The sequence below is a fragment of the Nesoenas mayeri genome (genome assembly GCF_963082525.1).
Source record: "Nesoenas mayeri genome assembly, chromosome: 1".
Lineage (NCBI taxonomy): Eukaryota > Metazoa > Chordata > Aves > Columbiformes > Columbidae > Nesoenas > Nesoenas mayeri.
The window spans coordinates 180,551,647-180,565,667 of record NC_137541.1 but is presented as its reverse complement, the minus strand read 5'-3'; the positions used below and the strand labels follow the sequence as shown (position 1 = coordinate 180,565,667).

General features: G+C 35.8%; 1 protein-coding gene across 4 annotated transcripts in view; it reads right to left on the bottom strand.

Moving 5' to 3' along the window:
• Positions 1-14,021, bottom strand: part of NAA16 (N-alpha-acetyltransferase 16, NatA auxiliary subunit) — a 63,026-nt gene that overhangs the window by 20,939 nt on the left and 28,066 nt on the right. For 2 of the 4 annotated variants that reach the window (XM_080358422.1, XM_080358423.1), the window contains one exon: positions 8,266-8,372. The exons of 1 other annotated variant lie outside the window; for it this stretch is intronic. In XM_080358422.1, coding sequence (XP_080214548.1) covers positions 8,266-8,372 — 107 coding nt within the window. Of the gene's footprint in view, positions 1-8,265; positions 8,373-11,996; positions 12,093-14,021 lie in introns of all 4 variants that reach the window. One more of the 4 variants, XM_080358421.1, reaches the window with a different exon arrangement.

The following is a 14,021-nucleotide window of genomic DNA, read 5'->3' as shown; positions in this document are numbered from 1 at the left end:
CAGTAGAAGCAACTATGAGCGGGGATGCTGAGAACATTTCTCGTGAGTTTTAAGACGGGTATTTGGAGCAGTTATTCCCAGTTATTCTCAGACTGAAAAAGCTCTCTTGATAAAGTATCTCATAAATCAGCTACTACACCTGTCAGCTCTTGGTTTACATGTTACCTCAGGGACCCAAATTGACAGACTGACATATTTTACACTTCTCATTCTCATTAAAGGGTGGAAGCATCCTACCTGGCAGTGCCTACAAGGAAGTTTCTCATCCTTCTCCTTCCTCCACTTATTTTAAAGTTACTCCCTCTTAAGATACAGTTATATAACAGAAATGTTGTCTTTTGCTATGAATGTACCAGTTCTTAGCCACATCCTGAGCAAGTCCACTTACCAGATTTCCCTCCTGGAATTTTAACTCAGACACACTGATATCTAAAACTTGAACTGACAGAGTCATTACAAACAAAAAGCTGTCCTGGGTTGATCTTATGGTTCTCTCTTCTTAAAATGTAGAGAGATTTGTCATAGAACTAATGTTTTTCACATCTTTATGTAGTCCAACAGTCCAGAGAAAGCATCTAACTACACACACAGTTGGAACCTGCTTTAAATTCCTTTAGCTTTCCACATCAAGGAGGGAAAACACCTCCTCTCCTGAAATGGTTAAAGAAAGATCTTCACTGGAGACAGCCTACCTTCCTGTGCAGACAGTCTTAAACCTTTTTTTGAGACTGTTGTTTCTGATGTTTCTTCCAGTCAGACATTCTCTCATCCAGTATCTCCTCACAGTCTCCATGTTTTTAGTTACTCAGAAAAATGGCACATGTGCACTAATGTCGAGCTTCAATGGAACCAACCAACGCACCTGCAACACAATCGACGCAAACCTTGATGTTGACTAATTGAAGATCTTCACTCCATGGATTTTTATCTCATGGATAGAGACACCAACACATATGGAGAACCAAAGGGTATTTCTGAATATTGCTCAAATACAGAGAGAACTTTCTTGGGGCAGGTAGGGATAGCATTTCAAGATGCCTCTCTTGTGAAGAACAACAACAAATAAGGCTGCTCACTGTTATTTCTAATATATCTGGACAGCAGCTTACATAGAATGTTAAAATTACTATATCCTATGCAATTGCTTATATTTCAGGTTATTAGCTTCCAACAGAAACATTCTGCCAATGAGCCACAGCTACATTTACCCTGAACAGTGATTGTCCATGAACAACAAAACTCATAATAATGTTGTGGCACTCCCAAACACAAGTTTTCACTTCTTGAATATGCCAAAAAGACTACAGTTTCTTCATGAAAGAATATGTATTGTGTCAACTATGTGAATTTTATTCAAAAATATGTACATGATAAATGTAGTTTAAATAGCCAAGTATACTTGCAATTTAAAAATTAAAAGCCTGATAAAATTTATAAGCCCCCATGCATTGTAGGCCTTTCAAACTGAAGGTTTAGCATTATAGAAAACTCAAGGAGAACGGCTACTTTGTCGATACCCATTTTTTAATAAAAAAGTTCAGAAACTAAAACACTAAGCAAAGAAAAACTATAAAATCACTCGTCGCATAAAAGAGGAACACCTCACTAGGTAGAGTACTAAGTCTCCTATACCAGAGAAAAGTATAAAGACATACAAGTATTTCATCTACACACAGACTGTATTGTGTTGAGACATTTTCCTTGTAAACACTCCATATTTATTAGCATGTAAATAAAACATATACAGTCACATTTCAAACCCTTTCATTCACAGCAGTACTTTAAGTAGTTATTCCAAAAGGCTCCATAAGTCATGAAAATGAAACTTTTCACACTATTTCAGAAGTACCAACTGTAAGTTAAAAATTCCACCCTAATATATTTTAAAGCCATGTTTTGTTTAGATAACATTTCAAAGTTCCAGAGGAAAGCAGGATCTCTTGTAAAAACCACCAAAACAAACCCACAAGTTTCCTTATGTTGGATGAAATTGCTTTTTTTAATTACAGCCCCTTCCTTGTATCTCACTTGCTTAGAGTTAACTCATTTAAGTTAGTCAACTACAATTCTTACTACTTAGTCCATGGTTAGAAGTGACAAAAACAAAAAAATTCACCTTAAAATGCAAGTTACCTCCACAGTATGCTTAAGAACTGGTGATGTAGAAGTTTAGTACTTTATAGCAAGATCAATCAAGTGATTAAGTCTCCAAAGATAGTATGAAAAATATAAGTTTTAAATAATGTTAGGTAAAACAAACTGCTTTTTCCAGAAATAATTACAGTTCTTCAAAACACACTATCAACATCGGCCCCACTACACACAAGCACTCCTCTCATAGCACATGAATTGTTGCTAAATCACATCGGTGGATTTTTCAAATGAGGATAGCTAGTGGTTTTTACCTTCACATGTTCAATTCAGCGACCTTTCAGAGATTACCACTGCAGAAATGGTTTGTTGAGCTGCTGAACTTTTAGCTAAAGAGCACAACATATTAAGAAAAGCAGAGATAAGTACAAATTTAAAGCTGTACAGACTCAAACTGGTGCTCAAACACAGGCACTGTTTCTTTAGAAAAGTGGCAACTAGGTGGAACAGACAACTGGGAATGTGAACCCCTCTGTCCATGAGTCAGGGCCCTTCGATAAACCATTTTGAACTGCATCACATACATACTCCCATGAATCAGTTCTCCCAGTAGCATCATCTACTGCAGTCCTACAAATTCTGTATCTGTTATCCTCCCCTTCAACACACGAAGATAATGAACTCTTCTGGTGCAGAATTTATATAAATTAAAACTCTAAGATGAAGACAACGATCATGGAACTTGTGTTATCACCTCTCATACAGCAGGCTATTTTAGGGTAAAAGGCCATTCTGTCCTTGAACACATGCTACTGCAGAGTACAGGAAAGCAATAAGTACTTGAGACAGTGAATGTAAGTAACAGTCATTAAAAATTGAAGCACTGATCTCCAAAACACTGCACTTCATTAAAGGAGTAGCACATGGCATTTCTCAAGCACTGAAGACAGCAGCTCCACCAAGCAGCTCCTAACAGCTGTGCATTAACACAGGAAGGTAAGAGCAGGAGCACAGCACACTGACCCCACCAGTGTCACATCAATAGTCCCTGCTGTAGAACATTACAAACACTAGCAGATTTGCCAGGACAAACTGACTCCATCAGTAGGTAACTACTCAAGGCGAACACAAGCTATCAGACCTGAAAAATAATCTGGATGCAATTATGACATTACTAGAATTTCATTAGTATCTCTCAACTTCAGTGAACATCTACACCACCAGCTTGGCCAAGTGACTACTGATTTCTAAGGAGTTGGAAGTATTCTTTTCACAACTCATTTTCTCTCTACTCAAGACTACAACCAGATCATCATTGGCAAAAACACCAAATGCAGAACTATTACATCGTCTGTTAGAGCTTGCACTGCAGAACATCAGAGAAATAAAGAGGGATGCCCTATGCACTAGTTTGAGATATCCAAAAACAAGAATGCAGGATCTAGGAGCGTATTGAAACAATTACTAGATCCGTTCATATCTATAGATAGCATCCTCAGTCCAACCCCTTTTCACTCACGAATAAAACAAGCTGGTCTTTCAGTAAGTGCCCACCCTGATGCAGCAGTTACAGACACTTCCCTTGACACATGGTGAAGCATGTGTGTACCTACTTCAACTAAACACCAAGGCAACTGTACTTTGAAGATAATGCATTTCTAAAAGGCAGAGTCGGTGGCAAGTGCCTGTTTTTCCCTTTATGAATGGCCCAAGAAGGGAGAAGCAAGAAATTCTGGGAACTGATTAAGAGGGCCATACTGGCAAACAGATTAAAAAAAACCAACACACAGCTAAAGATTCCAAACCACAGTATCCAGATTAAGGATCTCAGTGCTTCTGTATATACATCTGTGTCGGTATTGTGCCTTTCTGCACTGTTTGCTGTGCGATCTTAGTGTTGCCAGACTTGCATAAAATGCACTGGTCCCACTACTGAAGTACCAGTAGCAGACCAGCTTGTTGGCTAGCAAGTCAACAGCTACCAGTTGACCATAGACGTGAAGGTGAAATCCAGTAAGATGATACTACCACAGAATCATTAAGGTTGGAAGAAATCTCTACAGACTGCCTAGTTCAACTCCCTTTCATAGAATGGGGTCAGCTGAACCAGGTTACTCCTGTCTATGTCCAGTCACATTTTGACTGTCTCCAAGGATGGCAATTCCACTACCTCTCTGAATAACTTGTTACCATGTTTGACAACCCCCATGACAAAAGTGTCTGTCTTTTTTCTCCCCCTCAAATCACAGAATGGTTTTGGTTTGAAAGGACCTTAAAGATCATCTAGTTCCAACCTCCCTGCCAGGGCAGGGTCACCTTCCACTAGACCAGGTTGCTCAAAGCCCCATCCAACCCGGTCTTAAACACTTCCAGGGATGGGGCATCCACAACTTACCTGGGAGCCTGTTCCAGTGCCTCACCACCCTCCTATTATTCTCCCTAGTTTTAAAAGGGAGTTATCCAATAGCTATCCATTTAATAGATAGTTCGGGAACAAGTATGAACAGTTCCCAATACACTGGAGCACCTTCAGGTTCAGACATCTGTACTTAGAGATAACAATGATAACAATCAAAGCATCCATCAGATCTCCCCAGCAGAGTCAAGAGAAGCTTTGACAGCTGTTCAAGTGACCCTACGTAGGAAACCACATATGGTGGTGAGCTGCACAAATTCTCTCTGTCCACTGACCTAAACCCACACGCCTGAATCTGGAACTCAATGTCTGTTAAAATGGCTTATATGATTCCTAAAAACATTCCAGACAATTTTGGAGACAAACAAACAAAGTTTTTGAAATCCAAACACACATCTGCCCAAAATAATTCGCCCACCCCCAAAAAATGGAACCAAGAAAATAGAGCTAAATACTTTAGTCTTCTTTTTATTGGATGACAGTCTCATAGATTTTTAATTTTTTTCCAAAGTTATGTTTACCATACTAGAACTATAATTTTTTTAATTTAATCAAATACACTGAAAATTAACTGAAAGTAGGAATGTATAAGAGCACAACATACTCTCTTTGATAAGCTATGCAAAGATAATTTTATGTTCTTTCCTATTCCTAGAAATGTTAAAACAACACAAAAAGTCTCCCTTCTGTCTCCAGGATCTTTTATTTAGACACAGCTTACTGATCTCCATTGGGGTCTCCCGTAGAATTTCAAGTAACAAAACAAGAAATTCAGACAACTATCAGATACTTCTGTCTCTCTAAAACAAAAAGTGTAACAAATATGTAATAATACTACCAGAGAAGGATTTTGTCAAACAATTCTTAAAACAAAAACGGGTGTAGCTGAAAGGAATAAAGATATATGTAATGTGTGGACAACTTGCAAATTAAAAGTTACTCCGGCATTATTCTTGGTGGATTTGATTCCTGATTTGAGAAGAACTGCACCTTTTAAACTCTTTAATTGTTTAAAGGATTTTGGATCAAGTCAATGCTAACATACTAAACCACTTACGACGATCAACCAGCAAACATAGCTGATCTTTAAATTCTTAAATTGTCCAAAAAACCAGAATTTTTCACACTTTATTGTCTGATGTTACTTCCACAAGTACACGAAATCTGGTTTAGATCTTATCACAACAATGTCTGTATTGAAATACAAAGCAGAGCTTCCAATCTATAAATACCTTGGTATTTGGAACTTTTCTAAGCCTTCTAAGTACTGAAGAGATTCCAAAGCCTCCCTGAATCATCTTCACTTTGAACAAGGCAGATCCTAAAGCTTTGCAGCTCTGTGTGTCTGAAGCTAGATTTCACTCCAAACTGTTAAGTAATGCTAGGAGACTAGAATCTGGTTTTAAATCAAAATACGCTAGCAATTTTTATTTGAAACATTTAGTACAAAGTATCAACTTAAAGCAATTAGATAACATCTTCCTGAACCAATGTGATAAATGTTTGCCTTCTACACAACCACTCCTATTTTTCTTTGCCCTCTCCAAACAGAGGGGAGACATCCATATTTTTCCTCTAAAATCAACTACTCTTCACACTGTCCTTTGTGTAAAAAATGTTTTTAACACCAGAAAGATACTGAGAAAGATAATAATATTCACTGAGCAAGTAAAGCTGTATTTTCCCCCACTATTCCTCTGTATTCTTTCAGGTATTAAGTAATTTACATATTCCTTTCCTACATATAAAATATTGCAGCACTATTTTTTTAATCTGAGTTAAGTACATAGAAATGGAAAACTTTTATTAACATAAACATCGCTTATTTCACCTTTTCCCCAAAACCATGGTTTATGAAAGATCCTGGACATACCTGAAGTTCTACAAAAAAAGGAAGTTTCTAGGCTTAAATACCAACTCTTCCATAAAATCCTCCTACCCATTCCTCTTCAAAATGCAACTGCAGTTGACTACACCAAATTACACCTGTTTCCAGAGAAATAAATGGGGAACTGTTCATTCCCAACTTGTAGAGAATTCAGTAATTTGCTAGGTATTTTCTAGTAGGTTTAATGTGATCCTGACTACAATTATTTCTATTTTCAGTCAAAATATACCAGTAATTAATGTGGGAAACCAGCATTAAGCACTGACTTAAACAAACTAGATACCAAAACAAAACATTTTCCTGAAAGGTATAGCACATGTCAGTTCGCCATAATTTTCTGCCCTTCTAAGCCCCGTGTTTCAGCAATTCTAAAGGTAACTGTCAGAGACTAAAATTAAAGTTTCTCTTAGTTTCCAAGATCCTTCTGTTACACTATAGTTACATGAAAACCCAACCAAGTGAAATGTGAAAGACACCCTGTCTTGATAAAAGAACAAGAAAGAAGAGGAGAACGCTTTTTCCACAAGTTAAAAGCACAAGTCATCCAAGCATATTGGGTAATTGTGAGGATCTTGATTTTAATCACTTTTTAGGATTAAGCTGGCAGTTCTGAGTAGCACTGATTTGACACAATGAAAATAACTAGCAGCAAGGCACCTTTCTGGACAAGTGTCTGCCTCAACCCATAGCAGTCCTAAATTTTTTACCCATCACATCAAAACCAACTAAGTGCTAAATATATTTTCACAAGTCAAATGAGTTTTTATATATATATATATATACACATACACACACACATTTTTAACTGCTAGATTTTTGTACTTCATATAGCAGAGGTAAAACTTTCACAGCACTGACAGTACCTCTCTCTACACAGTGTATAATTTTAAAAAGTCAATCCAGTTTCAAAAGTTTACACCGAAAAGCATGCATTAGCAATAGGCACTGTAGAACAGCCTGCACTGGACATGATACCAGAGTCTACTAATTATGTCAACCACAGAGACACAGCACAGATTATATTCTCTGAACAGAAGTGTATCAAAAACTTCAAGTTAAGACAACTAGCAAACAGAGTCTTTGAAAGAAGAATAATTGTAGCCCAATTAAAGGAATATCCACTGCTCGCTGAAAAGCTGCATCATGTATTTAGGACTTTTCCTGCTACAAAAACCTTTTACCCAGTCAGGAATGGATTAGAACACCCACAGTTTTATTGCTTGGAGCAAAGATAGCAATGGCTAAATAGACTTTGTTTTTCTACACATTTTAGCAACTCACTTTAGTTTGATTTTTTTTTTACTATACCTTACTGACAATCTTGGACCAAAGAACTACATTTGAAATAATAGTTCAATTGTGTAACAATTTTGCCAAAACTGTTAGAATTTAGAAGTGCAAAAAAAAAAAAAAAATCAAACCATTTTAGCCCAAGACTGAAATAGGAAACAAGTGTTTGTGGTAAATACTAACATATTCATGTATTCATGCAATTCAGAAATGTACATACAACAGCCATCTCTGTGGTATTTTAAAATCATGACTTCTGGTGACATCATAAACCATAAGTTGAAAGAATCCTGACACACTTGTACTCCAAGTGCACAAAAATAAAGTTACTGGCTATCTTGGATTTTTTAGGAACTTCAATGCATTCCACACGAATCCAACTTCAAGCATTTTGACATCAACTGTCTGCAGATGTGAAGTTTCATACATATTAAGCATCATCGAGTAATCATTCCCATATGACAAAGCAGCACATTAAGGAGTAAAACATTCAGCAAGTTATTGGTAAGTTACAGGAAAATCTACATTAAAACAGTTAGATGGAAGACTTAATTAAAACCAAATAAATACTAAATTTTACCTTTTCTGGATTGTAATATAAAGATTTCAAAGTAGTAAACAAGGGTGGGCAGCCTTTACTGAAGTTAACCCTCAGGAACTTATCCATTAGTTCTCTAAATTTTTCACCTAGAAACAAAAGTGTATTTGGTTATATGTCAGTGATTGCAAGCTTTACATAAATGTAAGCACTAATTGCTGTGGAACACTGGATAATAGAGTAACTGGAAACTGCAATTAAGGATTTTGATCTTGCCTGTTACTTAAGATGCTTAAGCTGCTAGTGTTTAGGAGACTCCTCATAAAGACATGGTAACAGATTTTACAGATTTGAGGACTATTACCAAGGAAAAGTATTGAGTGCTGGCTACAGAGCATGTAGCAAGGGCTGTTTAAACAAACATTGGAAAAAGCTATAATGGTAAGAATAACTAAGCACTGGAATGGATTACCTTGGAGATCTTGTAAAAGCTCCATCATTGGAAGTTTGTATGATTAAGTTAGACAAATGTGTGTTAAGAATAGTGCAGATATAAATGATCCTGCTTTGAGGAACAAGGATAGATGAAATGAACCCTCTACCTTTCTTCTAGTCATATTTTTTAATGAGTTGGACATGACCTCCGATGATAATATGACTGTTTCTGGAACCAGAAACAGAAGACCAGGTTTCAGAAGGATAAGCACCATATCAGAACCATCTTTATCAAAATATACTATCAGAAAGCTGTGCATCTGATTTAATTATGTTTTCAGGTAAAAATTACAGTACTTGCAGTATGCCACCTTTCTGAGAAAGGCTGTTTCCAAAAAAAAAAGCAGGACTTCAAAGAGAATATATCCAGTCAGGAAAATCACTGGCTCTCATGTTTTTATTCCTATGATGAAAAGTTGTTTTCAGTTGTTTCAGGTGCGTGGATTTTTTTAAATTATTTTTTTATTGGTTTTGTTTGCTTTCCATGGGGATGAAGTTGCTACACTTCACTGTCTATTCTGTGGACTTTTCTAAGTCTTTAAACAAGAAAGTAGTACATATCACATAATGCTAACATACATACATTGAACTGTTGAAATAAGCTTCAATTTATTAGAAACAAATTACAGATTTGGTAAGACTTCCATAGATACTAAGAAAAAGAAGATACTACTGCTTTGTGTAAAACATGTATTTCCACCAATTCTTAATTGTACTACACTTACTGTTATTAGCACTGTTACTGAGACTAATAAAAGTAATTCATGTTCTTGTCTTGCTGTACTAAAACAAACTACTGTATATAGAAACTCCTGCTACCTGTTAATGAGGATCCATAAGCACATGCTTTATTACAGGTGGATTAATTAAAACTTGTTTGCTCACACCACAAGAAACTCCCCTATATGACAAAAAAAAAATCTCAGCTTCTCAGTTTCTTCTGTGGAATTGTTCTGATTTCGGTTTTCTTAATGGAAGAATTATAAGTCAAAATTTAGGAAAGCAAGATTGAAGCTTCCATTAAGTACATATTTATTTATATAAAGCAGAAAAGCTTTAAAACAAAGTCTGAAAAAAGGCAAAGCACACTACCAGGCACTCATCTATGTCATGAAGCCAAGCTCAAAACTTAAGTCTGAGACGCAGAAACGACCTGACCACAGGAACAGTGAATCCACAGCAGCACTGACAAACCTAAAACTGGGTGGCCAGACTCCAACCCCCACCCTTGATCAGTCTAAAAATTAATTGCAACAGCCTTCCTCCATAAAAGGTGGTTTCCAGATGGATCACAGAGCAGATCTGCATCAAATACAATGTTACTAAGATGAAATGCATGGCAAGGCCTGGGAAAGCCTGCCCTTTAATAAAAGCCTGAACTTCAGAGTATTTTAAGCCAACTCTCAATCAACAAGTGCTGGCTGTAAGCAACTGGTCAGTGACTGTACTGCAACAGCAACCTCATTTAACCAAAAGTTCTGTCCTCTTGAAATCTGCAAATGCGTTTCTGCAAACAAGTTGGTTTCTACACCTTCACATTCTCACTATTAGTTTTTGCCAGCAGGAATTCCTATCTGCTGTACTTATAAACACAAGAAATCATTTAGTGAGGAGATGAATTTACAGGGAATCAAAACCAGTCTTGTACATCCATGACTGATAGAGTCTTACTAGACTGACAAAAGCACAAACTTTAATTTCAGAAAATTCATATTTGAAACAGTACAGAAGGTAGCCTGAGAGTTTTTTTCTCAGCTGATTTAAGGAGGAATTTTGCTTTCAATTAGACTATTGCTACAGCAGGAACAACTAATCCTCACTACCAAACATATTTCTATTTAAATGAACATAGCTGTGAAACTACACTGTCAGATACAAAGTAAGCAAGTGCAAAATACACAGTGAACTGAATCCAACAGCAAAACACACTATTAATAAAGACATGGAAAAGCATTTTCCAGGTTCCTTGTTTGCTATGTATTACCATAACAATTTTATTACAGGAGATAAACAATTACTTGTCACCTAGCTTTTCAAATCAAGACAAACTGCCTTAATTTGCCCTTGTATCTTCAAAGAAACTGAAATATCTGGAAATAAGTAAGGCATAAGTGTTAACTTTGGTGCTAAATCTCTTACAAAGCAGTTAAAATCCTGTAATCTTACATGGGAAAGGTGTGCACACATTCAGACTCCTGAGCAACAATTGAAAACTGGACCAGCTATGCTCTGCAGCATCTATGGGTACAATCAATGTAGTGCTCAGTACATGAGCTACATTAAAAGCTACCTCACAAAATCAAGTGGTGTGTTGAGAATTTGTAGCTGAACTTAGGAACTTAATGCCACTTAGATATCTAACTCATGTACTTAATATTTCTTTTCAAAAGTTTACTATTGGAGTTACAGACAGCTACATACCAACTATATCTTTTCATGGGATTTACTGTCTCATTTAGCCTACTTCTACATATTTTGCAACATCATAGCTCTCTGTTTTAAAAATTGTATACCTGTTTCCTCCAGCATAGAGCACATTTGTGCACTGTACTTCAAAACAACTTTTGAAAGGACAGAGTCACTAAAGAACTTTGCTTTAAAATTAAAATAACTTCTGCTACTTAACACTGCAGACCTGCTTTTTTGTTCCCATTCTTATTAAATTATCAGCACAAAGTTAGTTTATATTGTAGATTTAAACTACTAATGGTTCTACAACAAAATGCTGGACACCCAATGAGATAGTAAAAGATTTGGTGCTTCCTGTACAGTAAAGAAACTGTAGCACAAAACCCATTAGGAAATTCAGTCCTATGCTACTGTGATTGTTATATGCATCATTTACACCTGGTTTCAGCGTTTATAGTTTATAAGTTAGCTTATATATAGGTATATTAAACATAAAAGATGGGTGTGTACATACAAACACTCCCCTATACCTTGAATTCAAATGTATTATATCCCTTTCTTTTATCTTATTCTTAACTTGTATGACAAAGGAAAAATACGTACAGTAATTTCAACAATCCATATACCATTCCATACTGTAGTTTTATCAATACAAACATTACATAGTTCATATCACCATATTAGAGCACATGAATTTTTTTTTCTATCAAGTCCTAAAGCATAATAAATAATTCTGTCTATTCCAAGAGAAATGCACACATCTGATTTGTGTAAATGTACAAATAGGTATTAAATGCACATTCAACAGCCTCATGAAAACTTAAGGGAAAAAAAATAAAATATTACAGAACAGATATGCAAATTTTTACCTGAAACAAAGTTTAAAGGTAATCTTCTAGGTGAAACTGCTCTGGGATGTCTTTTACTAACTTCTTCATAAATCTGAAGCCTCTCTTCTAAAGTGCCTATTATCAGTAAATATAATAGATATAAGTAACAGATAAAAATCTATTCTTCTAATTTTTTAAAATTTAGAGAATTAATTTAGCTGGCCTTCTTATACAGTTTGGATTTGGAACAATTTAAACATTTCAAGTTTTTTCTTTCCCGTTTTTTTTCCAGTAAATCATAAACATTACTGTGTAATGAAAACCCTGTATGTACAATATACAACTACCAGCATTAATTGCCATAAAGATTAACTGCAAACAAGACAATTAACTTCCACATTCAATCATACAGCACTAGAGTTTAGTTTCTTTCAGTTACATGCTGTACAGACCCATTCACACAGTCATTTGGCATTCACAGATTCAATTAACTCTTTTCACTATGAATTCATTTCAGACATACTTAAAGCATCCAGCAAAATGTCTACCTATGATTTAGAAATGCCAGACAAGTAGCACATGATACAATCACACCTTTATTAAAGGTCCTCTGGTGGCAGCAAAAACAAGGCACAATACTGCCAGCGTAAGTACTGAGCACTAGAACTCTTTATATCTTAATGTTTAACAAAAATAAAGCTACTTAAAGATTTTCTTCCCACTCCTCCCCTTTCCCCCATAATATGCTTTGGAGCTCCAATGTGGTTAGAACTGAAATAAAACTCATCTGTTGCTTTGAAATGCGATTTTCACATAATTAAGATCAATTTCACTTCAATGTTATTAAATTCATCAAGCAATTTAAGTAAAACTGAATGTACTATGACAACATATATTTAATAAATATATGTTTTCCTTTCATAAGAAAAAACAATTTATCTTGTCACTGAGCTCAGATGTTGGGGAAGGGGGGGGAAAAATATGTTACCCAGTGGCTCCAAGATATGCACAGTTCTAAAAGTTATCCTAAAATAGTGTTTGGATTGGAACTAAAGCATATAAAAGCCCTAATTGAAGTCACAAGTTGGAGCTCCAGAACTTACCATGGGGGAGGAAATAGTCCTAAGATCACCTAAAAAATAAAGTAGCATTATTAGTTTTATAAATTAGTACAGTTTTAATCTACATTGGATTTTAATATGTCATATAAAGTACTGGATTGGTTCTTCGTTAAGAACTACACATTTTCATCAACATATAATACTAAACAGAATAATCAAGTTCTTGGGTAATTGATTTTCTGGGACAATAATCATGATGTTCAACTCTATGGATAGATTAGGAATACCATTTAAAGGGCAACACTCCTCTCAGCGTAAGTGTAACAAAAGCATCTTCTTCACTGCCAGTCACAAGCCATATTGCCAGACCTTATAAAACCCAACTGGAAAACTTTCTAGAAGAAAGCTGGTTGCAAAATACAATGCAGCTACGATATCTACAAATAATATCCTTGTGATTTATGATTTATGATGTCATCAGAATAACTCCAATAAAACTTCCACTAATTAGTGAACAGTGAAATACAAGGAAACCATTCCTATGTAAACACCTGGGCAAGTTACCACTGCAAACACTTGGATTATAAATTGTTGCAACATTGCAATTAAAAAAACCCAACACATAACAAAACCAAACCCATAACATTTAGCTCTTTTCCTGGAAAGAGAGAACAGCAGTAACGTGAACTAGCATTGGCAAATGAAAGATGTTATCATGTTCTTCCCCTTTTCCTCCAAAGGACAGTCAGTTTAAAGAAAATATTTTTTTCAGATGGTCTGTTTTTAAAAGGCCATCTGAAATATATATGAGTATTTTTCTACATACCCATAGAAGGAGGTACCACCCAAACAAGTTTCAGAATTGCAATTTTATGTTGTGGTATATGATATGATACAATAGTAGTCTGACAATCAACTACTAGACAGGGACAGATTGCAAACTGGTTGCCAAGATCACAAGTGGCAAGGAAGCGTTCCTCAGGTGAGCATGTTAGCAAATGCC